Here is a 25,112-nt window from a genome sequence, read left to right on the forward strand (position 1 = left end):
GACATGTCTTGCTAACAGATGCACAAAATAAATAGAGATGAAGTGCAGATGCTCGCAGACGCAGTTCAAAGGTATGGTGGCTTGAGGCTGAGATGCTGAGTGTTATTCCCGAGGAAAGACCTTGGGGAGCCACCCTCGCTACTCAGGGTACACGGTGCCTCTATAACTGGCTCACTGCAAAACAAACAGCAAAAATGAAAAAGCAAAAATCCCCCTTGGATGTTTTCCAGTTAGCGAAAACAGGTACTAATCTGTTTTCTAAAAGTGAAGTGGCATATAGTGAACTTTTGAAAAGCGGGGGGATTCCTGTAGTCTGTTACTGAGCACAATGCTTCACACATAGAGTTTGATTTTTTAAAAAATCAAAGTAGTAAAAGAACAACTAACAAAGGTCAAAGTGAGCGGAAGAAAGGAAATAATAAAGATCAGAGTAGAAATAAAGGAAATAGAATCTAAAAAAAACTACAAAAGATCAATGAGACCAAGAACTGGTTCTTTGAAAAGGTAAGTAAGACTGACAAACCTTTAATAAGACTCATCAAGAAAAAAAGAGAAAGGGCCCAAATAAATAAAACCTGATATGAAGGAGGAGAAGTAATGACTGACTCCATAGAAATACAGGGGAGTATAAGAAAATATTACGAACAACTATATGCCAACAAATTGGATAATCTGGACCAAATGGATAAATTCCTAGAAACATGCAATCTTCCCAAGCTGAATCAATAAGAGTCAAAGAATCTGAATAGATAGATTACAACTAGTGAAATTGAAGCAGTAATTAAAAAAAACTCCCAACAAATGTCCTGGGTCAGATGACTTCACAGGAGAATTTTACTAAACACTCAAAGAAGAACTGACACCTGTCCTTATCAAACTACTCCAAATAGTTCAAGAGGAGGAAGGCTTCCAAACTCTTCTTAGGAGATCAGCATATTCAAATTCCAAAACCAGAAAAAAACACCACAAAGAAAGAAAATCACAGCCAATATCCCTGATGAACACAGATGCTAAATCCTCAACAAAATATTAGCAAAATGAATCCAGCAATATATTAAAAAGACCATACACCATGACCAAGTGGGATTTATTCCTGGGGTGCAAGCTTGGTACAATATATGCAAATCAATAAACGTAATAAACCATATAAACAAAATGAAGGATAAAATCACATGATCATATCAATAGATGCAGAAAAAGCATTTGATAAATTCCAGCACTCATGTATGATAAAACTCTCAGCAAAGTGGGAATAGAGGAAACATACCCAACATAATAAAAGCCATATATGACAAACCCACAATAAATATCATACTCAATGGGCAAAACCCAAAAACGTTTCTCTGAAGATCAGGAACAAGACAGGGATGTCCGCTTTCAACACTTTTATTTAACATAATATTGGAAGACATAGCCACAGGGATCAGTCAAGAAGAAAAAATAAAAGGCATCCCAATTGCCTTTAAAATGAAGAAGTAAAACTGCATATGACATGATACTGTATAAAGGGAACCCTAAAGATTCCACCAAAAATTAATAGAATTGATAAATGAATTCAGTAAACTGTCAGGACACAAAACAAGTATCCAGAAATCAGCTGCATTCCTATACACCAGTAATGAACTATCAGAAAGGGAAACTAAGAAAACAATCCCACTTACAATTGCATCAAAAAGATAAAATATCTAGGAATAAGTTTATCCAAGGATGTAAAAGACCTGTATTGGAGAATGAAAAGACACTGACAAGTGGAAGAAACTAAGCGGAAGCATATACCATGTTCATGGATAGGGAGAAAATATCATTAAAATGTCCATACTATCCAAAGCAATCCATAGATTCAACAAAAACCCTATGAAGAAACCACTGGTGTGTTTCACAGAGCGAGAAAAAAATATCCCCTAACTCACCACCGCGGTGGGCCTGGCAACATCTCTCCAGTCAGCATGTGCCTGGTTTGCAGGATGCCTGCCAACAGGAGAAGATAGGACAGACCATGTGCGGCTTCACTACGGGGAGCTCACCATTGGGGGGGCACCTGGGGTCTCCATGGAATTCTAGTCTAGCTCAGCTGGAGAGGGAATCAGAGATTTCCTAAGACAACCCTCTCATTGTACAGCTGCAAAAACTGAGACTGTTAATTTGGCATTTAAAAAAATCTTTATTGTTGAAAGTGTTACAGATGTCCTCCTTCCGCCCCCCGCCCCCCCGCATTGACCTCCTGCACTCCCCCCAGGCCTTCACCGCACTATTGTCTGTGCCCATGGTTATACATGGTAATTTCATTAGATACTTTGACTTTTTAAATTGAATTATTGGGGTGACATTGGTTAATAAAATCATATAGATTTCAGAGGCACAATTCTATAATACATCATCTGTATATTGTATTGTGTGTTCGTTCACCCCAAGTCAAGTCTCCTTCCATCACCATTTAATCCCCTCTTTATTCTCTCCTAACCCCCCTCCCACCCCCTACATACCTTTCTCTCTGGTAATCACCATACTGTTGTCTGTCTATGAAGTGGGTTTTTTCTTTTTTTGTCTAATCCCTTCACCTTTTTCACCCAACCCCCCCCCCCCACCCTCCTCCCCTCTCACAGCTATCAGTCTGTTCTCTGTATCTATAAGTCTGTTTCTATTTTGTTAGTTTATTTTGTTTATTAGATGCCACATATAAGTGAAATCATATGGTATTTGTCTTTCTCTGGTTTATTTCACTTAGCATAATACTCTCCGGGTCCATCCATGCTGTCACAAAAGGTGAGATTTCCTTCTTTTTTAAAATTTTTTATGGCCTAATAGTATCCCCTGTGTAAATGTACCACAGCTTTTTTATCTATTCATCTACTGATGGGCACTTGGGCTGCTTCCAAATCTTGGCTACTATAAATAACACTGCAATGGACATAGGGGTGCATATGTTCCTTTGAATTAATGTTTCGGGTTTCTTCTAATATATTCTCAGAAGTGGAATCACTGGGTCATACGGCAGTTTCATTTTAAATTTTTTGAGATAACGCCATACTTCTTTCCACAGTGGTTGTATCAGTCTGCATTCCCACTAACAGTGCATGAGGGCCCCCTTTCCCCCACATCCTCACCAACACTTGTTTGTTGATTTGTTGATGATAATTATTCTGACAGGTATGAGATGATATCTTGTTGTGGTTTTAATTTTCATTTCTCTGATGATTAGTGATGTTGAACATCTTTTCATTTGTCTATTAGCCACCTGTAAGTTCTCCTTTGGAGAAGTTTCTATTCAGTTCCTCTGCCCATTTTAAAATTGAATTTGTGTGTGTGTGTGTTGAGGTACATAAGTTCTTTATCAATTTGGATATTAACTTTTTATCAGATGTGCCAGACAACCAACCAGGGAGATGGCACCCCAGAAACAGACCAACTGAGGTCTCAAGGGAGTGGGGTCACGAGGTCAGGGGTAAGAGGGCCCTCTTACAAGGGAGTGGGGCGGCTCGCTCAGCCAGCTGTGGGCATCTGATCAAGGGGGCGGGGCCACGAGTTCCCCTGGAATTGGGCTTCTGATCGAGGGGATGGGGCCCCGTGATTGGCCGGAAGTGTGTACGTGAACAGGGGGGCAGGGCCAGGTGAACAGCCGGAAGTGCGCACGTGAGCAGGGGCTGGGCCACGTGAAGGGGAGGGGCAGGGCCTCATAGAGCTCACCTTACTGTCTGTCTGGCCGGAGCCTGGGGCTATTCCAGGCACCAGCCCAGAGCTGAGGATCAAGGAAACCCCCAACCATGGCCAGTTCTCTAGCTAGAAAGACTCTTGGCCCTGAACAAAATGGAAGCAGCAGAAAGGAGGGGCCAGCACATTACCGAATAATGTGCTCATTGGGGGCAGAAGAGTACACACCTGCCAGGTCCTCTCTCTAGCCTGGGTTCCCCTGAGGTAGCTCTTCTGACCCCCTACCCAGGTTCCAGCAGGCACTGCCAGTTGGGATCCATGAATAGGCCTCCTAAGTGCAGACAGGGCGGTCTGAGGGTGTGGTAGGAAAGGCCCCAGATAAGGTATGAATCCCTTTCTAAGTCAAAGACATGTAAGATTGGAATAGTTGGGGCAGCTGGCTGTGTCTTTCTCTTTTAAAAATCCTCAATGGATATTTTCCCATTGATTTTTAGAGAGAGTGGAAGAGAGAGGGAAAGATAAAGAGAAATATCGATGTGAGAGAAACACATCAATTGATTGCCTCCTGCATGAGCCCTGACCAGGGCCTGGGCCGGAAAGGTACATGCTCTTGACTGGAATCGAACCCGGGACCCTTTGGTCCGCAGGCTGAGCCTTGATCCACTGGGGCTAAGGCTGGCTGTGTCTTTCTCGTGCCAACTTCTTTCTCCCTGAGCCCTAGAACTGGCACTGCCAAGAGTAACAGGTCCATGGGGCTCTGGAATTGTTGGAGGTGAGGGGTGGGTAGCGGGTCAGCAGAACCTTCACTTCCCTGGCACAGGGAGGGAGGTGTACGAAGGTCAGACACACTGACCTGGCAGAAGCCTCTGGGTCCACATAGCAGGCACCGGAAGAACCTGCGGCGGAAATTACATTCTCTAAAGACAGCAGGCTGTCCCCACTCACAAACCTTCCTGACCCCGGGCCTCAGTCTCCTCCATAAGATAAGGAAAAACACAGAATGCCACATAGCTTATCACAACTGTAATCAACTATAAGCTCAGTGTGTGTCTTCCCCTCTGGAATGTAAGCTCCATGAGGACAGGCTAGGTTTGTCTTGCTCATTGTGAGCAGTGCCTATGATGTTGGAGATATTCACCATATTGTTGTGAAAGGGATGGAGAGAGAAAGAGAGAGGGAAGAAGAGAGGTAAAGGGGGAGGGAGGGAGAGAGGGAAAACTGAGGGTACAGGGAGACTCATTTTTTAAAATCACCTAAGAGCTAGGGGGAGGTGGCAGGTAGAGAAAAGAGCTAGAACACTGTGCCGAGTTTCCAGAAAAGACGGGTGAGAGTGGGGTGGAACTGCTGACCGCTCAGCTGCCAACCTCTGGGGAGAAGGGGAGCTTGGTCTCCCTCACCGGGGCAGTGGGTCCTCAGCTCAGAAAAGCAGACTTGTGTCATTCCTTTCCGGACTTCTTGTTGACAGGCCCCGTGCCCCTTCCATTTGGGCGTGAGGGACAGGGGTGGGAGACCTCCCTGCTTCTTTCCTCCTCTTTTAAGAGCCCTCCTGTCTCTGGAGGTGGCTTCTCCCACACACAGCCTGACTGCTAGCTTCCCTCTCACTGGGGTAGTTAATAAGCCCAAGGGTGATATTAATTGCCATCAGGCATTAGGAGTCTAATGAGAATCATCTTCCTTGATGACTCCAGCACCTTCCATCCCCAGGGCGTCCAAGAGCCGGCCAGCCCTCTCCACGCTGCACCTCCCAGCTCCAGACAGATGTGGCATGGGGGAGGGGAGAAAGCCGGGCTCTCCGCAGGCCCCAGCACACAAGCAGAGGCAGCAATTGCACGAAGCCAGGGAGGAGGGAGGCTTCCAGGAACCGCCCAGGCCCATTTTCAAAAAGAAAATGCCACTTCACTGGATGATCAGGAAACTCACAGGGTCAAGAAGTCTAGGTCCCAGGGAGGCAGATGGGGGACAGAGACTGAGCCCCCAGCGGGCCTTGCTCTGAACTACCTCGCTCCCCAGTCAGTCTGGTGGAGTGCAAATCCTCAAGAGCCTCACCCCACCCCCAAGGCTTATGTCCATAGGATTGAAGACCCTGTCCCTCCAGAGTAGTGTGGGATTGAGACCCGGCCCTTGGGTGTTGAGCCATGATGCCCAAGGATGCTGTAAAATCATTGCCATTGATTCCATGCCTGGCTGACGTTTGACAGTTGACTTGTCGGGTCTGATCTGAGTTGCGCTCTAATGGAATGGGCCTGATGGTGGGAAAGAACGCCACCCATCACCCCCCCCCCCCCCCCCCCCCCGTCCCCTCGCAGCAGGTGCCTGGGTGAGTCTGCAAGAGGGGCAGGGCCTGCAAAACAACCTGTGGGAAGGTACTTCCCTCCTCTCCACCCACCCCCTTCCCCAGCAGCCGAGGGGGTTTTCCCCTAGCTGCACCCCAGGACCCATCCCCAAAGGAAGCTGTGTGGCCAGAGCGGGACTGGGCGCCGCAGTTCGGCTGATCCCCATCCAGTGGCCCGCAAAAGCCCCACGCAGACTCTGGGGGTGGGGGTAGGGTGCCCCCTACCCGCGCCTCAGGCAGAGCGGCTGTAAAACACCTCTGGCGCCGGCTGGGAGCGTGCATCCGTTTCAAAAGGACGCCGGTGGCTACAGCGGCTTCTACCCGAGGGAAACGCAGCCACCGCAGCCGGCCCACTCGGGCCCCAGCGCTAGCCTGCACTGGGGAGGAAAAATAAAACATAAAACAGGGGCGAGCGGAATCGCGAGGTCGGCCCTTGCCGGAGTCTCATTAAGGAGCCACGCGCGCCCCCAGGCCTGGAATGCGGAATGGACACGTGGACAGGGGAGGGGGGACTAAAAAGAGGGGTGTCTCCGCGTTGCGCGAGTCGTGGGCCGCGCGCTCCGGGGCCACGTGACCACGGGGAATCTGGGAGGAGGGAGAGAACGAGCGCGCCCGGCTCGGCGCCCGCTACCGCCAGGGTGGGCTCTGAGTCCCGGACGCGGGAGGAGGGCGGGCGAGCGCGAGTGTGTGTCTCTCTCGAGTCATTTACGGCGGAGCAGCCGGCGCGAGCGCCGAGGCGGCGGCGGCTGCTTCGTACTACTGTAGCTCCCCCCACCTCCACTTCCTTTTTGCTCCTTGATTCTTCGCCCCCCACACACGTCCATGGGGAGCCGGCCCCCCTGCCAGCACCTCCTCTCCGCTCGGCCCCGTAGATACCAGCTGCCACCGCCCTGGCCGAGGGCTGCGCGGGCGCCGGGTGCCCCAGCCCCTGGCGTGACGCCCAGGTCTCGCTGCCCGCAGCCCGGGCTGGCGCAGCGCTACGCTCGCCCCAACTGACTCCGAGAGAGCGCGCCGATGCCCGGCAGCACCGAGACAGTGGGCGATCGGGCGTCCGGGGGGCAGGGCGGGGACGGCGGGGAGAAGGAGACGTCGTACATTCTGAACCCCGGAAAAGTTCAAGGTTTGTGCAGGTCTCCCCGGGGAAGGCGAGGAGCAAGGTGGAGCAGTGCGCCCATTTGCTGAGACAGCGAGACCTGGGAGCAGAGGGGGGCAGCCGGGAGCTGCGGCGGCGGGCCGAGCCCCTCTCCATCCCACTACGTTTACGACCAGGAGGCTGGCGTCGGCGCCCCAGGCGGGCAGGGCTCGGGTCAGGCTTTCCCTCTCCCCCGCTTCTCCAAGCCCCATCTCCATGGGGCAGCCTGTTCCGGCCGCGCCACCCTCGCTCCAGCGGCGGAGCCGCGGCCCGGGCAGGCGGCGCTGAGCCGGCCGGTGTGCAGCCCCGGCCCTGGGCGAGGCTGGAGAGCGCGCTGGAACCCTGCCTCGAGCTCTACGAGGGGACAAGCCGCTGGCCGCCCGCCCGCCTCAGGCATTCAGTCCCGGCGGCGTCGCGTAGGCTGGTGGAGACCGCATCGCCGGTCTCGGCACTACATGGAAACTTTTCCTTCTCCAGCTGGATTAAAGTTGCCCAGATTTTCTCTTTCTTTGCGAAAGAAATCATCCATTTGCACCTAACCTAGGATTTGTATGCTGGAGCTGCTGCAGGGCGCGTGGAGGAAGGAAGCCGCGCTATCCATGTGAGCATACTACCAAAACCGAAAAAATTGGGGCTTGTGTTGGAAATCTGCACCCTCGCGCGAGTTCGGATTCGAGCTGGACCGCGCGGCTTGGGGATCAAGCCCTCGGCTCTAGGCAGTCCCGAGAAGCCAGCGGCCGCGGGGCCCCGGCCCGCACGTGCGGTTCCCCCCTGGCCGCGCAGAGCCTGCAGGGGGCACCAGCCGGGAGGCGAAGGCTCCTCCCGCCGGGAGCTGCGCCCGCCCCCACCGGCTCGAGGGTGTAGCCGGCGGCGCCTGGGACGCCCCCTTCCCTCAAACTGCCCCTGAATTGCACTCCCTGGCCCCAGAGCCTTAGCAGAGACAGCGGGGCGCCACGGCAGTCCTGAGTCGGAGGTGACCAAGACCAGACAGGGGGCCGAGTCGTCGTCGACTGTTGCCCCCTCGGCCGCCCCCCACTCCCGCCTTGGCCATGGCCCCGAGGATGTTGCGCCGCGGCGGCGCCGCCCTGCTCTGCCTCTCAGTGCTGCTCGCCCTCGGTAAGTGTCGCGGCGCGGACTCGCGGGTGATGATGCGGTGGTCGCCTCTGGAGGGGCGCAGAGGAGACTGGAGAAAGGCGAACCCCCATCCCCGGACTCGCAGCTCGAGTTACCTCCAGCCCCCGAGCGCTTTGGCGGGAGCGGAGGAGTCCAGCCCCACCCTGGGGACCGAGCCCTGCCCAGGAATACGGGGGTTGGGGAATCACTCCAATCCGTTCCAGATTAGTAAGAAGGGTCCAAACCCGAGTGTCCGGGGGCGTGTCCACCCACGGAAATCTATAGGGATCCGAGGGATCCACTAAATCGTGTCTGAGCCGCCCCCCCCCGTCCCTCCCTCCCCCACAGCCAGCGGGGTGGGGGGCCGTTGGGGTCCGCGGGGACCGTGTCTCCCCTCGCCCCTGGCTGGCAGGCTGGTGCGGGGCCGCGCCGCCCGCCGCCTCGCTTCCTGCGGCGTCCCCGAGAAAGGAAGTGGACTGCTGGGGCTCGGGAGCCGCGGCGGCTCGCCCACCGCCGTCTTGTGAGCTGCATCTAAATGGCCGGCTTAGCCGAGCCCGGAGGGAGGGGGTCTAGGCGGCCGGCGCAGGCCAGGGCGGCGGGCTGCGGGCTGCCGGCAGCGGGTGGAGCGAGCGGGATCCGCGCTCTCGCGTTCTGCAATCTGTTGCGTCTGCTCCCCAGGCTCGCCCCGGGCTCCGTGGTAAAAGGTGTGGGAGAAGGAGGGGCCGGGTTGGCGCGTTTGGGCAGTGGGACGGCAGGGATACGGGTGGGGGACAGAGGGTCTCTGAACAGCCCCCCGGAAATGGGAACTCGGATCCGACGGGCCTTCCGCAAGCTGGAGGCGCTCCAGGAGGCGAGGGGCTCAGACTGAAGGGAGAGGGAGAGAGCTAGCTGGGGAAGGAGGAGAATGGAGAAGAGAAACCCGCTCCTTCCTCCCAACAAGAAACCAACAGGCCTGGGACACGTTTCCCTAACCAGCAGGGAGTGTGTGTGTGTGTGTGGGGGGGGGGGGGGTCGTTGCCCCTCGCTGAGGGGTGAACCTAGACAGGCTGGAGAGAGGCTTGGGTGGGGGGGGGGGCAGTGGGCTCTCCGCGTTGGGGGACCCTTGATGTGTCTACTCCGCTGCAGCCCACACCTGCCCTGTCCCTAAGAGCCTGCCTAGGCTCAGGGTGAGGGCACCCAAGGTCTCTAACCAACGGCTCTTACCCGGACCAAGGCGCTGCTCTCAAGGTTGAGAGCTTAAGGAAAGGTATGGCTCTGGGTATCTAGGGTCCTGAAGCTTGGAGGGATGGGGAGCCCGCTGGCCTTCCTTTGCGGGTGGATAGCTTCTTCCATCCTGGGAGCTGGTTTGTGTTCATTTCACCAGACCCAGCCAACCTCTCAGTTCCTGTATCAGAAGAATGGGGCAGAACAGCATGGGCGAGAGAGGTGGTTCATGTGTGTGTGTGCAGCTGGGAACCTGAAATTTGCAAGGCTGAGGGTGGGGAAGGGCTGGGCAGGAAGGATGGGTCTGCATGTCTGTGCCCTGGAGCTTGGCAAGCAGGGGATTTGGGCACCTGGCAGGAGGACACTGAGCTCGGGCCTGGGTCTAGGCGTGGTTCTGCCCCACTTCTGCATCTGGCTGCCAGAGTTTCCTTCTGATAGCTGACCATGGCCGCCCCTGCCCCGCTCCCCCCCCACCCACCAGGTAGCTCAAATGCTCTTCCTAGGTTCCCACCGCCCACCTTCCTGAGTCCTCGTCCTGTTACTAACTAGCCTTTCTCCGCCCTCACCTGCCAGAATCCTACCTTGCTGCCCTGGCGCTGCTTCTCTTGGAGTGGGGCAATCCGCCTCGTGTCCTCCTTAGATGTCTCCTCTGTGCCCTCTTAGGCCTGCACTGGTGGCGGCAGAGCCGTGGGCTGATCCTCCTCTGTCCTTGCACGCAGCCAGTGCCTGGTACCTGCATGGCCCAGGGTTGGCTGATGATCAGTAAGAAGCGATTTGAGGAGGTGGGGTGGGGGTCCCCCACGGAGCAGGCATTCCCCCCTCCTGATTATCTGGCACCCTTTCCAAACTCCTTCCCTGAGTCCCCATCCCATGCCTCAGTCTCCCCTTCCTCAAGGAAGAGTACCAGAAGATTCTGAAAGTTTGGGGACCCTCCCCAAATGGATATGGCCAGAATCACTGAAATCCCTCCTCCCCAAACCCCATTTCCCCTGGGCCTTCCTCTTTCAGGGCTGCCTAGCACCCCCCCACCCAAACCGTCCCTCTATCCAGGAAAGGGGTAAGGATTTATTCTCACTCAGGCTAACTCTTGGTTGGGAGTTCCGGGCTCTTTGAAGATGCTGGGGTGTGGGAGCAGTTGCAGTTTTTTTGTGTGTCTGTCAGGCGGAAGGTTCTGACCACACAGCCGGACTGGGAGCCAAATAGCCTGGGTTTCTGTCTAACTCTGGCGCCACAGGGCTGGGTGACCTTGGGCTGCCTCCCTCATGTTCCCTGTCTTCCACCATCAACGTGGCCTCTGGCCCATCCCTCGCCTTCTCACTTTCTGCCAGTACTGCTGGGCAGATACCGAACCCCACTCCCTTTCAGGGGCCAGCTCAGCCTGTGGGGTGACAGCCCCTAACCTGCTCCTAGGCTCCAGGCTTCCACCAGATGACATCTGAGAAAGCCACTTTCCTGCGTCTGGTCTTTGAGGACACTCTCTGCTCCATATTCAGTTTGAATAGGAGTTTGGGGGGGGGGTGGTGATTAAACCTGTTGGAGAGTTGATTGTGTCAGCCCCCTATTCAGTAACCTTCACTGGCTCCCCACAGCCTATAGGAGACAGATACACTCCTTGCCCCCGACCCCCCAGCATCCAAGGCCCTTTATGATTTTGTATCCAGCCACCTCTTCACTTCTGTGGTACTGCCCTCCCTCTGTCCTCCCTGCATCTTATACGAGAGCACGCTCCTCACCGTCCTGTCTCTCTGCTTTCGCACCACCACACCCTCCATCTGGAATACCCGGCCTCCAGAAATTCTTACCTAGCCTTCAAAGGCCAACTCCAACATCATCTCCTCCAGGGAGTCTGCCTGGATTACTCCTTAGCTTCTCACCAGCAGGCCCCATCCCTCCAGCAGAAGTAATTGACCTCTTTCCAGCGCTGCCTCGGCCTTCATGCTGCCTTTGCAGCACTCCTCACGGGCTGCAGTGCCTGTGTGTGAAGGGTGTGTGGGCATATTTCTACAGGATCCTCACAAACTCGCATTTAGGGCAGGAGGCATGTCCTTTTGGTTTTTGCCTCACTCTGCAGGGTTTGACACATAATAGATGCTGAGAAGAAATGAATGGGGTGGGAAGACAACTCTGTATATTGGGGGGCCCTCCCAGTGTCCATTGAAAAGGGCGCTCTGGGGTGTGGGGCAGAAGAGGGGGGAAGGGGGAGGCAGGCAGAGACACCAGGAAGAGAACAATGGGATGGAATGGGGCAGGGCCATGCCACGCCCCTTGAGTGGCCCACACAGGTTACACGTCTCTAGGGTGACATGTTATAACACAGCTCCATAGGCTACGAATGTAGTGTCCCATGGTGCTCTGAATACATGATCGCAGACTCATGTGTCCTCACCAGCCTGGCAAGCTCGAGTTTCTCCTCCACGTTGTGTCTATGCTTTGCGTGTCCCCCTGATTCCCTGAGCTCTGGGCTCCTTGGAGATGCAGGAGGGACACACAGAAGGAGGTCTGGGTCAGCATTGGGCTGTGGACAGCTCTCTCCCAGCTGGAGTGAGGAATGATGCTTGCCCCCACCCCCACCCCCACTCCCACCCCCACTCCCAACACACACACACACACACACACACACACACACACACACACACACACATCTTTCTGGCCACACAGAGCCCTTCGCCACAACACAGCTTTGTAATGTTTAAGACCAGTAGGTGGGGATGTGCTATAAACTTGGTGCTTGGCTGGAGGAGGTACGGCCACTCTGGAATAGCAGGGCGGGCATCTCCTCAGCCCTCACTGGGGGCCTGTCTGGAACCGATAGACCCCAGGCCTGAGATTGGTAACGAGTGCTCGTGATGCTATAGAAACTGAGACCCCGAGAGGCACCAGCTCCAACCAGCAGGGTCTGCCCACCCACCAAGGACAGGGTATGTGTGTTGGGGAGAGGATCTTGCTTTGTTGTTCTATGTATAATGATGTCCATCCACAAGGCTGAAACGGAACGAGGTCCACCCTCGTGTAGATGAAGAAATGGGCACGAGAGAAAAGGGGGGCAGGGACTGGCTGACATCATCCTGCCAGTTGGTTCTGGAATTAGGACCAGTACCAGAGCTCAAAGGGGGTTCCTGATGGACTGAGGGTCCGCTCTGGACCCCTCAACAGAGATTCCACCACCTCTGTTATTTCCTCTCTCTAAAACTTCATGCCAAGATGTGCTCTGGCCTCAGTCTAGTCTTGGGCCCAGGCAAGGGAGATAATCAGTCAGCAGTAGCTTTAATAAGCCTTGCCAAGCACTTGCCAAGAGGGGACATGGAGGGGTTCAGGAACAGATCTTCAGCTCCCTTATAGCTTGAAGTCCAGTTGAGGAAATGAGAAAAAGTCCTCGATTCTGAAATTCAAGGCAGTTTGAAATCGGGAGTCCCCAGGATACAAGAAACAGGGGTTCAAATCATGACTTTGTCAACTTGCTGTGTAGCCCCAGGAAAATCACCTCCCTCTCTGAGTCTTTTCCTCCTCTGCCAAGCGCCCTACCAACTCTGTTGCTCAGTGATAGTGTCCTCAGCTTTAAGGTGAAGCCTCTCGTCACCTCCTTTATGTTTGTCTGCCCTACACCCATGCCCCCTCCACTGATGATGCACACAGCAGATGCTAAGAAGTGGAGACGATTCTTCCTCCCCATTCCCTCCCCAGGGTCTTCCTTACTTCTTCTCTGCCAGTGCTCAGTACAGACTGTTGGTAAGAGATTAATGAATCAGTTGTGTGTGCTTTCTTAAAATAATTTTTTTTTCTATTTTTCTTCTTTGTGTTTGTAAATGAAAAGTGGGCCTCCTTATCATCAATTCGGCTGGCTGTGCCATACTCCAGCGGTCCCCAGGGATGAGGCAGTGTATCAGGGAGTACCACTCTGCTAGTTTGCACCTGTTTCTGGAGGACAAATAGAGGGGGGAGGGAGAGGTGGGTACTGAGACAGGTGAGGCCAGTGCAGTAACAGAGGGGACACGCTCCTCTAGGGACACGGGAGTCATGTCTCCTTTCCTGTTTGCCTCTTTCAGCTCCTCTTCCTCTTGAATCACCCCCAACACACACACACACACACACACACACACACACACACACACACATACACACACACACGCACACACATCTTCGCTCCAGGCCTGCTGGCTGACAGACAGCCCAGCAGGATGAAGTGGAAAATGGAAGCAATTACCTGGATTATTCAATGTTTGTTGCATGAATGAATGAATGCAAGAATGACTAATTCAGTGCAAAAATAAAAAAAGGTAGAATATGTCATTGAAGAAAATCCCTTTTGCCTGAATTATTATCTAGATAATTATCTACCTTTGAAAAGTTCTGCTTTTTATCAAACTCGAATCCTTCCTGCTACACTGTCACTCACACCTTTTTGACCTGTGCAGATGGGCAACTGATCACACCCTTCTCTTAAATGGTTTTTCCCGTTCAGTTCAAAACAGAGGCGTGGGCAGGTTGCGTGCTTTCTGGCGGAATCTCTCAGCTTATCTCTGTTTCCTCGGCCCATCTCTCAGGACCCTCAGAGCTGGGAGAGCAGGGTCCAGGGTCACCTGGATAAATGGGACGACACTCAAAATGGTCCCGGTTCTCAGAGGCATCTCCATCCAAGAATCCAGGTCTGAACAGCATCAGACCCCACAGGGCAGACCCCTGGCCGTGAGAGAGAACAGGCAGCCAGGACACCCTCAACCCTGAACTTCTCCCGGGAAACACACCCCAGAGGTGGCCGGCCCTTAGACAGATTCAGCCACAGTTACACTGAGGGACATTCTCTGCTTTTCTGAGGGAGAAGAGGTGGTGGTGGGGGTGGGGGGGTGTAATATGGTTTCTGCCCCCAGGGAGTGCCCAGAATGACAAGAGACAGAATGTCATCTTCAGAGAGGCCCCAGTCTGACTAAGGAGGCACAGCCCAGCTCTCACCAAAGTTGACCACCTTTGTCCAGAAGTTATAGGACCCCACCTTGCAGGCCTCTCCCCACCCCTGCTTCCTCCAGCCCCCAGGGCTGTTGGAGAGCCTGGCTTTGGCCAGAAGCGAGTGTATGTTTGATGGCTTGGTACAGATAATGCTGCAGACTTGTCATGGCAGGAGACGGTGTCGGTGGGAGCTGACGGCACAGGCGCACACTCACAGGCACTCCCACACAGTTGTGGGCACACGCGGATATGACATGCTTGAGAGTTCTAACGGTTCTTTGGAGTTCAGAACCACGATCCCATTTGATTCTCACAGCAGCCACTCGGTGAAGGCAGCGATGGTGATCCCATTTTACAGAAGGCAAAGCTGAGGCTCAGCAGAGTTCTGGCCGCACCAGCTCTGAAAGTGAGGTTTTCTGACCCTGCCTATGGAAGTCATCTTGTCACCTCTCTCTGCCTCGCACATACAAGGAACAGCACAGACTTGGACAGACAGGCACACACAAGCGAAGCCCCCCCCCCCATCTGACCCCATGATCTATCCAGTCTCATCTCGAGCCTCTCGCCCCCTTGCTCTCTAGGCTTCTTCCGGTGCCTGAACGCGTCATACTCCTTTCCATGTACATGCTGTTCCCTCCAACCATAACACTCTTCCACCCCCATGGCCTACGCAGCCTTCAGGCCGGAGGGTATCCACATTTCCTCCTGGAAGCCCACCCTGATTCTCAGACGAACCAACTACCGCTTGCAACTCCTTGGTGATTTGCCCTGTGTGCAACTGTGCTGCCTGACCTCTCTGCTGGCTGTCGGCTCACGTGGACCTGGGAGGTGTGAGATTCTTCCCTGCCACTGGGATGTCTGGAATAAAGTGGGCATTTAATGCTGTGTCAGAGGAGTTGGTAAATGCGCACATGCACACGTACTTGTACACCTTCCCTGTCACTCAACAAGTGTTCAGTTAGCACTTACTATGGGCCAGGCACTGGTCCTAATCTGTGAGTACCACAAAATCCCTGCACTCATGAGCCTATGTTCCTGTGGGGTGGGGGAGAGCAGACAGTAAATAATAAATATATTCCATAAGTCAATTATATAATATGTTAGAAGGCAAAAAGTACTAAGGAAAATAAGGAGAGAAAAAAAAGCGAGGTAAGAGGAATTGGGAATTGGAGAGAGAGAGAGTTGGGAGGGATTATGCAGTATTAAAATGAATGTGCAGTTAAGTGTCATTAAGCAGACTCGAAGGAGGGGAGGGAACAAGCTAAGCAAATACCCGAATATTACAGAAGGACCAGCCCTGGGGCAGGAGTGGGCTTAACCTTTCAAGGTACAGCAAGGAGGCCAGAGGGGCTGGAGCACAGTGTGGATGGGGAGGGTCGGGGGAGATGGGGTGGGGGAGGGAGGCCCTGGTAAGACATTGACTTGTGGGCTGATGCAGGGGGGAGCCATAGCAGGGTTTGGAGTAGGAGTGACCTGAGCTGACCCGCAGCTGCAGGCTTGCAGAGCTGCAGAGTCCACAGGGATGGGGACTGGCCCCCAGTGCCACAGGGAGGGACCTCTGTCTGTCTCTTCAGCTCCTTGCTCCTCACAGTCCCGGCTGTGGCTGCCTTCCCGCCACCCCATGGCCACCCATGGCAGGCAGGATTGGGGTGCAGAGGAAGCAGACTGCAGCAGAGGCCACCCAAGGATTGGCAAGGCTGTGTGGCCGCCCAGGTGTCTTCCGTGGGCGGGGCCTCCTGTCTGTGAAATGGGGCTGCAGCGCCAGGTGCCTCCACAGCCACTTCTTGCTCAAGCCCCACCATCGCTTCTGCGACCGGGGCCAGATTCATGTCCTCATCTCAGCTGGGGCGTACGGGACACCTAGCCATCCTCCGTTTCCTCGGCAGACTCTGTTTTTGTTTAAAACGTATTTTTATTGATTTCAGAGAGGAAGGGAGCGAGAGAGAGAGAGAAACATCACTGATAAGAGAGAATCATTGGTCGGCTGCCTCCTGCACACCTCCTACTGGGGATCGAGCCCACAACCCAGGCATGTGCCCTGACTGGGAAACCAACCCATGACCTCCTGGTTCATAGGTCAGCACTCAACCACTGAGCCACACCGGCTGGGTGATTCCGATTTTTTAACGAAGTATCTACCTTTACATGAAACGCACTATGGGGGTGAGGGGGTGGGGGTTTCATGCACTAGCTTGGGCAGTGATCTTATACCACTCTGACTTGGGGCGTATGACAGGCTGTTGTGCTCAGGGAATGCAAAGTCCAATTTCCCTGGATCCCCGAGCGCCTGGCAGCGACCTGGCTTACCTATTGCTTTGACCTCTCTGCCTGTCCCTGTCTTATGTCTGCAGGTGCTCAGATGGCGGCCCCCTCCTCCCACCACCAGCCACCTGCCACCACAGGACCACTGCAGCCCATGCCTCTTAACCGAGGAGGTGACCTGCCCCAGACAACCCACACCCTCCCTTGCCCTGTGGGGAAAGGCAGGTGTATAGGGCCTTTGTCCAATAGGAAGGAACTCTTGGATTGGAAATAGGAAAAATTGCCATTTTCTCAGCTGCCAACACAGCAGAGAAATGATCTCAATTTTCTGGGGCTGTTTTCAGCAGGAGAAAAACTGCCAGCCGCCAGCCCCGTGCATGAGAGGTCTGAAACACTGGGGAAAGGAGCTGGAGCTGAGGGAGGGGGTGGGGAGAGAAGCAGAGGGGACTGGCGTAGTGCAGAGGACTGGGCTCCCCACTCGGGCACTGCAGCCTTCCTCCTTGGGACCCCCCCCCACCCCCCGCAAGCACCCACTGACCACACACCTATGTTGGAGCAGCTATTAAACTATCTAGTTATCTTAATAGTTCCTTCTATTAACTGAGCACCTACTATGTGCCACGCCCTCTGCTGGGCACCAGAAATCATTCCCTGGGAGCCAGCAGTCAACTGCTCTGTTTCAGCATGGTCCTGATGCTCACAGCTCTCCTCCTCGCCCTTTCCCTGCACTCGGCTCTAAAACCAAACTGCTGGGCTTCATCACTTCCTGTGTGATTTTGCTCAAGTTACTTAACCATTCTGTGCCTCAGTTTCCTCATCTGCAAATGATTATAAACATACCCAACTTATAAGGTGTTGTGATGATCTAATGAGTCATTATTTCATGTCAAATATTTAGAACTAGAGACCCAGTGCATGAAATACATGCATGGGTAGGGTCCCTAGGCCTGGCTGGCGATCAGGGCTGATCTGTGGGGTGACTGGTGGGGCAATTGGGGGTTCCCCATTGGCATCCGCCTTGGCTGGCCTGGTGCTACCCGCTCACCAGCCCCACCTCCCACTGCCACCGCCAGTCGCCTCCCTCTGCAGGGCAACCAGCAGGGCAATCGGGGGGGCTCCCTGCTGGCACCGCCTTGGCTGGCCTGGGGCCTGCGGGCTGGGGGCAGCTCCTGCATTGAGCGTCTGCCCCCTGGTGGTCAGTGTGCATCATAATGACCAGTTGTTCCGCTGTCCGGTCGATTTGCATATTAGGCTTTTATTATGTAGGATAGTATCTGGCCCTATTAAGTCTCCAAAAACAACACCTGTCAGTATTAGTGTTATTTATATTATTAGTACATGCCAGACACTTAGTACAGACCATGTTTTCTTCATTCTTAGTACACGGTACTTGTCTCATGAGGAGCTTCTAAGGTGGTGTCCTGCGGAAATGAGCCACGTCTGCACATATTGTGATAAAATGCAGTCACAAGCACGTTGGAAAGGACACAGAGTGTGTGGAGCAAGAAAAGTCTCATAATTGTTCAAGAGATTTGGGGAGGCTTCATGGAGGAGGCGCCACTGTGGGAGGCCTTAACCAGGTTAGAGAATTCTGTCTCTGAAGACGAATAAGTCAGCATCTACCGTGTGTCTGACCCCCTGGGGAAGACAGAAACGCAAGGCAAAACTGGTCTCTAGCCTACCAGCTCTAAGTCCAGCGGGGCGAGAGCAAGGCTGCCTATAAAGCAGTAGCAGGGGGCTAAATGCAGGGTGCACGGTTGGTAATTCATTACCTGGATAATTTCTTAACACGTCTCAGAACTTCGACTCTACCGTTCATGGAGTACTGGGAGCCTCTGAGTGTTACAGAGGGAGGGAGTGGCAAGATCCAGGCAGGGTTCTCAGTGCAGACTTGGTTTGGGGCAATTTGCAGACTGGGGCAATGTTGAAGGAAGCTGGTGCAGCAGCTGGTCTGGGAGTGAGGGCTCTAGGGAGGGGGAATGAGCACTCGAAGTCACAGAGATTCCACCAGGGCCCTGACTTCTCTTTCCTGCTCCTTGGCTTCCGCCTCTGGGAGATTGCATGGCAAATGTGAGGTGCAGAGCCTGCAGCGTAAGGCTCAGTCTTTGGAGCTGTCTTTGTTATTTTAGCAGCGAAGGCTCAGGGCGCGGAGGGGACTTGTCTACCGCACACAGCCAGTGCTGACCCCCTCGGGGGACTTTATGGTGCTGTCAGGAGTCCTGGGGAAAGTGGCCGAGGGCCAGAACAGAGAGACAAGCTCTCCCTCACTAGTAGGAGAGGCCCCGCCTCACCCCCACTGGCAGCCAGAGGCTGAGGGGTCCAACCTACTTGGAGGTCAATGTCAGCGTTTGAGCTCCTGGAGAGCCGTGTGGGGATGGTGGTGGGGTTTCAAGTTGCACAAATGTAGGTTGGACTCCCAGCCGTGCTGCAGTGTCGCTGGGTGACCTGGGAGCCCTGCCTGGCGGGTCTTCCTGCGCCTCAGCTTCCATCGGCTGAATGGGCGTCCCGGCATCATCTCTCCCGGGCTGGACTGCTGCAGGCATGAGATACCACAGTGTGTGCGCAAGGGCCCAGGGCTCAGTACACACGGTGGTTTCTTATTTCCTTCCTTTCTGCCGGGAGCCAGGCCTCGCTGCCTGGAAGCACATTTAAGACAGCGCCAAAGGCTTCCCGGAGAGCTGTGTGCTGCTGCTTGGGTTGTTCTGCTTTGTTTAGGGTCTGATTTTTCTCACCCTCAATGCCTCCTAGCAACATGCTGCTTGTTTTAAGAACAGCTGTGGCCAGCTGCCGGCCCCTGTCCCCGCTCTGTCTTCCCCCCTCTTTCCCTTCCCAGGAAGGCAGCCACAGGCACGGCCCCCACGCCCAGTGCCTCTCCAGCCCCGGGTGGAGGAGGCATTCTGGGTCCAGCAGCTGGCCCCACGGCAATGCAGTGCCCGAATTGTACAGGCTGGCGAGGCTACGGCTTCCCAATATTTGCATCTCCGGCAGCCCTCAAGGTGGGCAGAAAGGCTGCCTGTACACCGTAAGATTGGTGACCCCGCCTCCCCTAGGCAGGCCACACCATTGCCAGAATTAGGTCCAGGCTTCTATGGTGTCCCTGACATGGAGCCTGGGCATCCCTGACACACGTGCTCTGATCCATCCTGCAGCCCGAAAGGGCGTGGAGACCCTGGTCCCTGAGCTGACTCCTCTCCCTCCACAGTCTCAGAGTCCCGATCTGCAAATAATAGGAGGAAAGCACGCCCACCCTGTGGGGGCCAGGTAACTGAGTTATGCACCCGTGGCTCCATCAGAACTCTGTGCATGGTCACTGTAACCATTTATTCACTGTGACCTCGAAGAGTCACCTCTCACTACCCGATCCACCCAGAGGGCCCTGGACTCCCCAGCCTCCCACCACGTTCTTCCTCTGCCTCGGGGATTCTCTGCTCCCGGCTGTTCGATCTCTCAGCCAACTGTGTGGCCTCAGACCAGTCCTTTCCTCCCGCTGCAGTGGACTGTCCCTGTCTTTGAAAGATGGGTTTACTGAGCTGGGTCAGTCCTGTCCAACAGAAATATACCATGAGCCCCCTATGTAATTTAAGTTTTCCTAGTTACCTCATGAGAAAAAGTAAAAAAGAAACCGGTGAAGTGAAATTTTAATAATACATTTTAACCAATAGATCCAAAAGATTATTTCAGCATGTAATCGGCATTAATGAGATACTTTACATTTTAAAAAACGTTACATTAAATCTTCAAAATCCCTTGTGCATTTTATAGCTGCGTTCTAGCACATCGCCATTCCAACTGGCCCCATGTCAGTTGCTAGGCGGCCACGTGTGACAAGTGGCCACCATCCTGGACACGCAGGGCAAGGTGTCCAGGGGCCTGGAGCCAGTGCTCCGAGGCCCGTGAGCAGGGCCACTCTCCTTGGAGATTCCCTGCTCGGCTCCTCCCCAGCCCTGGCATGATTCATGTTGGCCGTGGCGACTCCCATTCATGCCGCTTTCCCTCCCGCTCTGCCCGCAAATCTTGTAAACCGTGGGTCAGATGAAGTCAGCCTCCTGCTCAGAACCCTCCACCTCTCGGAGAATGAAAGTCAAGTCCTCACGTCACGGTGGCTGGCAAGGCCACGTGATCTGTCCCTTTTCCCGGCAATGCCTCTCTGACGGTATTCCCTCTGGCCTGCTCCACTCAGGCCACACTGTCCTCTTGGCTGTCCTCGCCCAGGCCAGGCCCTGAGCCTTGGGAACTTGGACCTTGTTGCATCTCTGCCTGGCATTTCCCCCCAAATAAGCATGACTTGCCCCCCTCCCCATTGCCTTCAGGTCACCACTTAAAAGCATCTTACCCGAGTGGCCCAGTCCAAAAGATCCCTGCCCCCTCACCTGCTTCGTGTTCCTTCACCTGACATGTTGTATGTTATGTGTCTTCTTGTCCATGATTGACACCACCGCCCCACTGGGAAGGAAGCCCCTGAGAGCAGGGGCCACGTCGGTGTCGTTCACTGCTCTATGCCCCACCCCTGGGCTGCAGTGAATGAATAAAAAGATTGCTCCTTCCCCTCCTCTCACCTTTCCACCCAGGGAGCCACTGGGAAAAGAGATATGAGAGCTAAATGAGTGACAGGGACCCATTCATTTATTCATTCATTCATTCATTCTCACACGCCTCTGCCATATCCTAGCCTTGTGGGCTTGGGAAAATTACTTTACTGGCCTTGTGGCTCAGTTTCCACATCTATAAAATGGGAGGAGTGCATCTTCCTCATAGGGTTTGTTGTCATGCATAGACAAATCAACGCATGCCATGTACTTGGGAGCAGTGCCCGGCTTGTGATAAATGCTCAATAAAAGGCAGCTATAGTTTCATTCAGCGCATGTTTTTGAATGCCAGGCCAAGCACTGTGACAAACACGGGTCGTGCAACAGCAAGGGCGTGGTTAGTGATGCCATAGACCAGCCTTGGGCAAACTACGGCCCGCGGGCCGGATCCGGCTGTTCTATCCGGTTCTCTTGCTCTCTCCTCCGCTCCTTTACTTTGAATTTATATTAGTTCACACAAACACTCCATCCATGCCTTTGTTCCGACCCTCCGGTCCAGTTTAAGAACCCATTGTGGCCCTCGAGTCAAAAAAGTTTGCCCACCCCTGCCATAGACACTGACGTGGGCTAGGATGCAAGCGACTGGCCTCACCCGGACTTCGGAGAGGGGCAGTTGTGGCGTCCTGTCATTTTGCAGCAACCACTGCCAAAATTGCTGTGAACCACTGATACCCAATAGATAGAAGATGCCATTGCTACCCCACTAGTGCTACGCCTCTGGCTCAGGTCACAGATGGGAAAAGGCAGAGTGGGACTCTGGCCCCGGACACTGTGTCTTCCACTCCTCCTGGGCCCTAACCTCCTGACTCTGTGGCTCTAGGTCCCAAGGCCCATCCATCTCCAGCCCCCAGTGTCGTACAGGGAGCATCACACCCATTCAGCTTGATCCTTGTGTCGTCAACTCACCCATCGGGTGCCCCCATTACAAAGGGGAAACCGCGGCACGAAACGACCAGCTTTCCTCCTCCTGTGTCTCAGCCTCTGCCCAGCATGCACTCCCTGCACATCCCTTTTCCTCAGCCCCTGGCTGTTGTCTCAGTCTCCCCACCAGATTGGTCAGACCAGCGCTCTGCAGGCCTCGGGCCCCTCCCACACCCTCAGAAACCAGGTTCTCCTTCTCCCTGTCCCTGCAAAGCCCATCTGCATAAAGCCATCCCCGGGCCTTGCCTTTAAAAGTCTTCATCTTTTCTCTTCTCCCTAAACGGCCCCTAAATGATTTCTGTAAATTGCTCTAAGTAGCTCCAAAGAAAAAAAGAAAAAGAAAGAAATAATAATAAGTCAGTGACTGGCTGCCTGACTGGAATGTCAATGGCTCTCCTCCTGCCTAGCCGGAGCTCTAGCTCCTTCCCACCGCGCACTCAGACACGTGACCCCTCTGCTCCCAACCCAGGACAGGGGGGCACTCATGGAGTGCTCAGGCAGGAGGCTGCCCAAGTCGGGTGCATCCCCATCAGACAGGGAGCTCCTCGCGGTAGCAACATTTTCCCTTTCCTCTCCCCTCCCCCTACCAGACTGGAGACTCTCCCAGGGGAGAGTGTGCCTTCCTCATCAGACAGGGGGTTCTCTCCCGGCAGGACTGCAGGGGACACTCAGAAGCCCCTCTGATTCTCTTTCCTTGTTCTGCAACCAGTCCCCCACCCTTCCACCCCCAGAGCCTCGTTCCCTTCACCTCAGATTAGAAATCTGGGTCCTAATTCCTAGACTGAGATCTTTCACTGATTCAATCAAACATTCATTCATTCATTCATTCATTCGTTCGTTCGTTCATTCTACTGAAGCAGGGGTGGGGAACGTCCAGCCCACGGGCCATATAAGGTAAGGCCCGTGAAATCATTTGGTCTGGCCCTGCCAAAGCATTAGGGGCAAGTTAAGTGTTTGAGCAAATATAGCAGGCTAATTTTTAAGTTCATAGTTTTCTATGGCCTGTGAATGACTTATAAATATCCAAATGGCCCTTGGCAGAAAAAAAGGTTCCCCACTAAAGCTTTCCAAATACCTACTGTGTGCCAGACACTGACTGGAAACGTGTCCTTCTTCAGATTTAGCCCCTTTTGAGGCAATCCTGGGACCGGGGCCCCCAGACATGGACCTGGTTCTCCTTGGGGTACGGCATCCAGCCAAAGGGCCGGCTGGGGCCCCATGGACGTGACCCAGCCTCAGCCCCTGACCATCTTCATGGCCTCTTGGGCTCTTTCCAGTGTGGGCCAGAGAAGGGCCCCTCCGAGGGAGCAGAGGTCAGAGGTGGGAGGACCCTACCAACTCCAGAGAGGTGCCTCTGTGAGAACCTGGCCTGTCATCCTTCCATCCATAGTCTCTACCCATAGCCTCCTCCTCACTGCCTGCCCATGGGGCTCCACAGGTCATGGCCAGGAGACTTTTCTCCTAGCAACCTAACCCCTAAGTGAGCAAGTCTCTTCCCTCTTTTGGGCCTCAGTTTCCTTTTTTGAGATATGACAGAATTGGATTCAATGCATGTTTTGTTTTGTGTTTTTTATTTTTGGCCAGGAAAATACACCATATATAATCTATACTAATAAAAGGGTAATACACTAATTAGACTAGACATCTTCCGGAGGGCCTTTCGGATGTCCTTCCGGACAAAGCCATGGTGGCGGGACCAAGGCAGAGGCAGTTAGGGGGATCAGGCCAGCAGGGGAGAGCAGTTAGGGGGATCAGGCCAGCAGGGGAGAGCAGTTAGGGGGATCAGGCCAGCAGGGGAGAGCAGTTAGAGGGATCAGGCTGGCAGGGGAGAGCAGTTAGAGGGATCAGGCCGGCAGGGGAGAGCAGTTAGGGCGAGCAGGCCAGCAGGGGAGAGCAGTTAGGTTGAGAGGGCGCAGGCTGGGCTGAGGGACACCCCCCCCCAAGTGCATTAATTTCATGCACCAGGCCTCTAGTAATATATAAGAGTTAATACATAAGTTATGTATAATACAAAAATTGTATATAATACAGGTTATATAAGATGCAGATCAAAGCAGAGTTGCTGGTTGAATGGAGTGGAGGTATCTTCCTGAGGCCCCATCTGTCTCACTTTCTCCTGTCACCCCCTGGCAGCCCTGGAGACACCCCCAATGAGCCCAGCTGGCAAGCCCTTGGTCCACATAATCCATCCCTGAGGCCCCTTCCAGTGTGCAAATGGGGAGTCTGGGTAATGCTGCCCGATGGGGGCCGTCTCTTCACCTCTCTGTCCCCGCTCTGCTGGGTCCCCACTGAGTTTTCCAGTGAAGGTGAAGCCCATGAGAAGAACTGGCTCTTGCTGGGCACCCAGCTCCCCCGAGGAGCCTTGAATGAGTCCAGCCCCTGACAGAATGCAAGCCTGAGACATGCTCAGGATGCCACAGGTGGGCCACCTCAGGTCAGCCCTGCCCACCCCCGATGGAGGGCGGAGGGCGGATAGTTCCAGACGCCCATGTTCATCCTGCCTGCACGCCCTTTGATGTGCAGGAGGAGGAAGGACGAGAGCAAACACAGACACAGCCCTCCGCTTGCTCTCTGATTTAATTGGAACCCAATTAAGTGAATAATTGTTACAAATGTGAAGCCACCTTCCACCAAGTTGGAGATGTGAGCCTGCGGGAATCAGCCTGAGTCTGTAGGATGCAGGCTGGCCCCCGCCCGGCCCAGCAGGTCAGGGCTTTCCCAGGGCAGGGAAGTGAGTGGGGACCCGCAGAACTCCTGACCCTGCAGCTGGAAGAGACGCAGGGGCCAGTGCAGCCCCTGTTGCTGGAGCCTCAGTCTCAGTAGTCACAGTCAGCCAACTGTATTGACCCAAGATGACCCACCGTTCCAGACCCACAGGCACTTGCTCTGTCCAGGTCCCAGCACACGGAAGTAAGTGGCACCATTGAGGCATGGACAGGGGTCCCCAGGAGAAACAGGGAGGGAGGGAGGGAGC

The 25,112-nt window shown here is 54.2% G+C and overlaps 1 protein-coding gene across 1 annotated transcript in view; it reads left to right on the top strand.

The window, feature by feature from the left end:
• Positions 1-6,619: 6,619 nt before the first annotated feature.
• The window catches only part of TMEM132E (transmembrane protein 132E), a gene marked incomplete at its 5' end in the record, with an annotated part of 51,873 nt that continues 33,380 nt past the window's right edge, over positions 6,620-25,112 (top strand). Inside the window, one exon of the mRNA XM_080679301.1 lies at positions 6,620-8,228. Within this exon, the coding sequence (XP_080535427.1) occupies positions 8,162-8,228 (67 nt within the window). The remainder of the gene's footprint in view (positions 8,229-25,112) is intronic.

The sequence above is a fragment of the Plecotus auritus genome (genome assembly GCF_963455305.1).
Source record: "Plecotus auritus genome assembly, chromosome: 7".
Classification (NCBI taxonomy): domain Eukaryota; kingdom Metazoa; phylum Chordata; class Mammalia; order Chiroptera; family Vespertilionidae; genus Plecotus; species Plecotus auritus.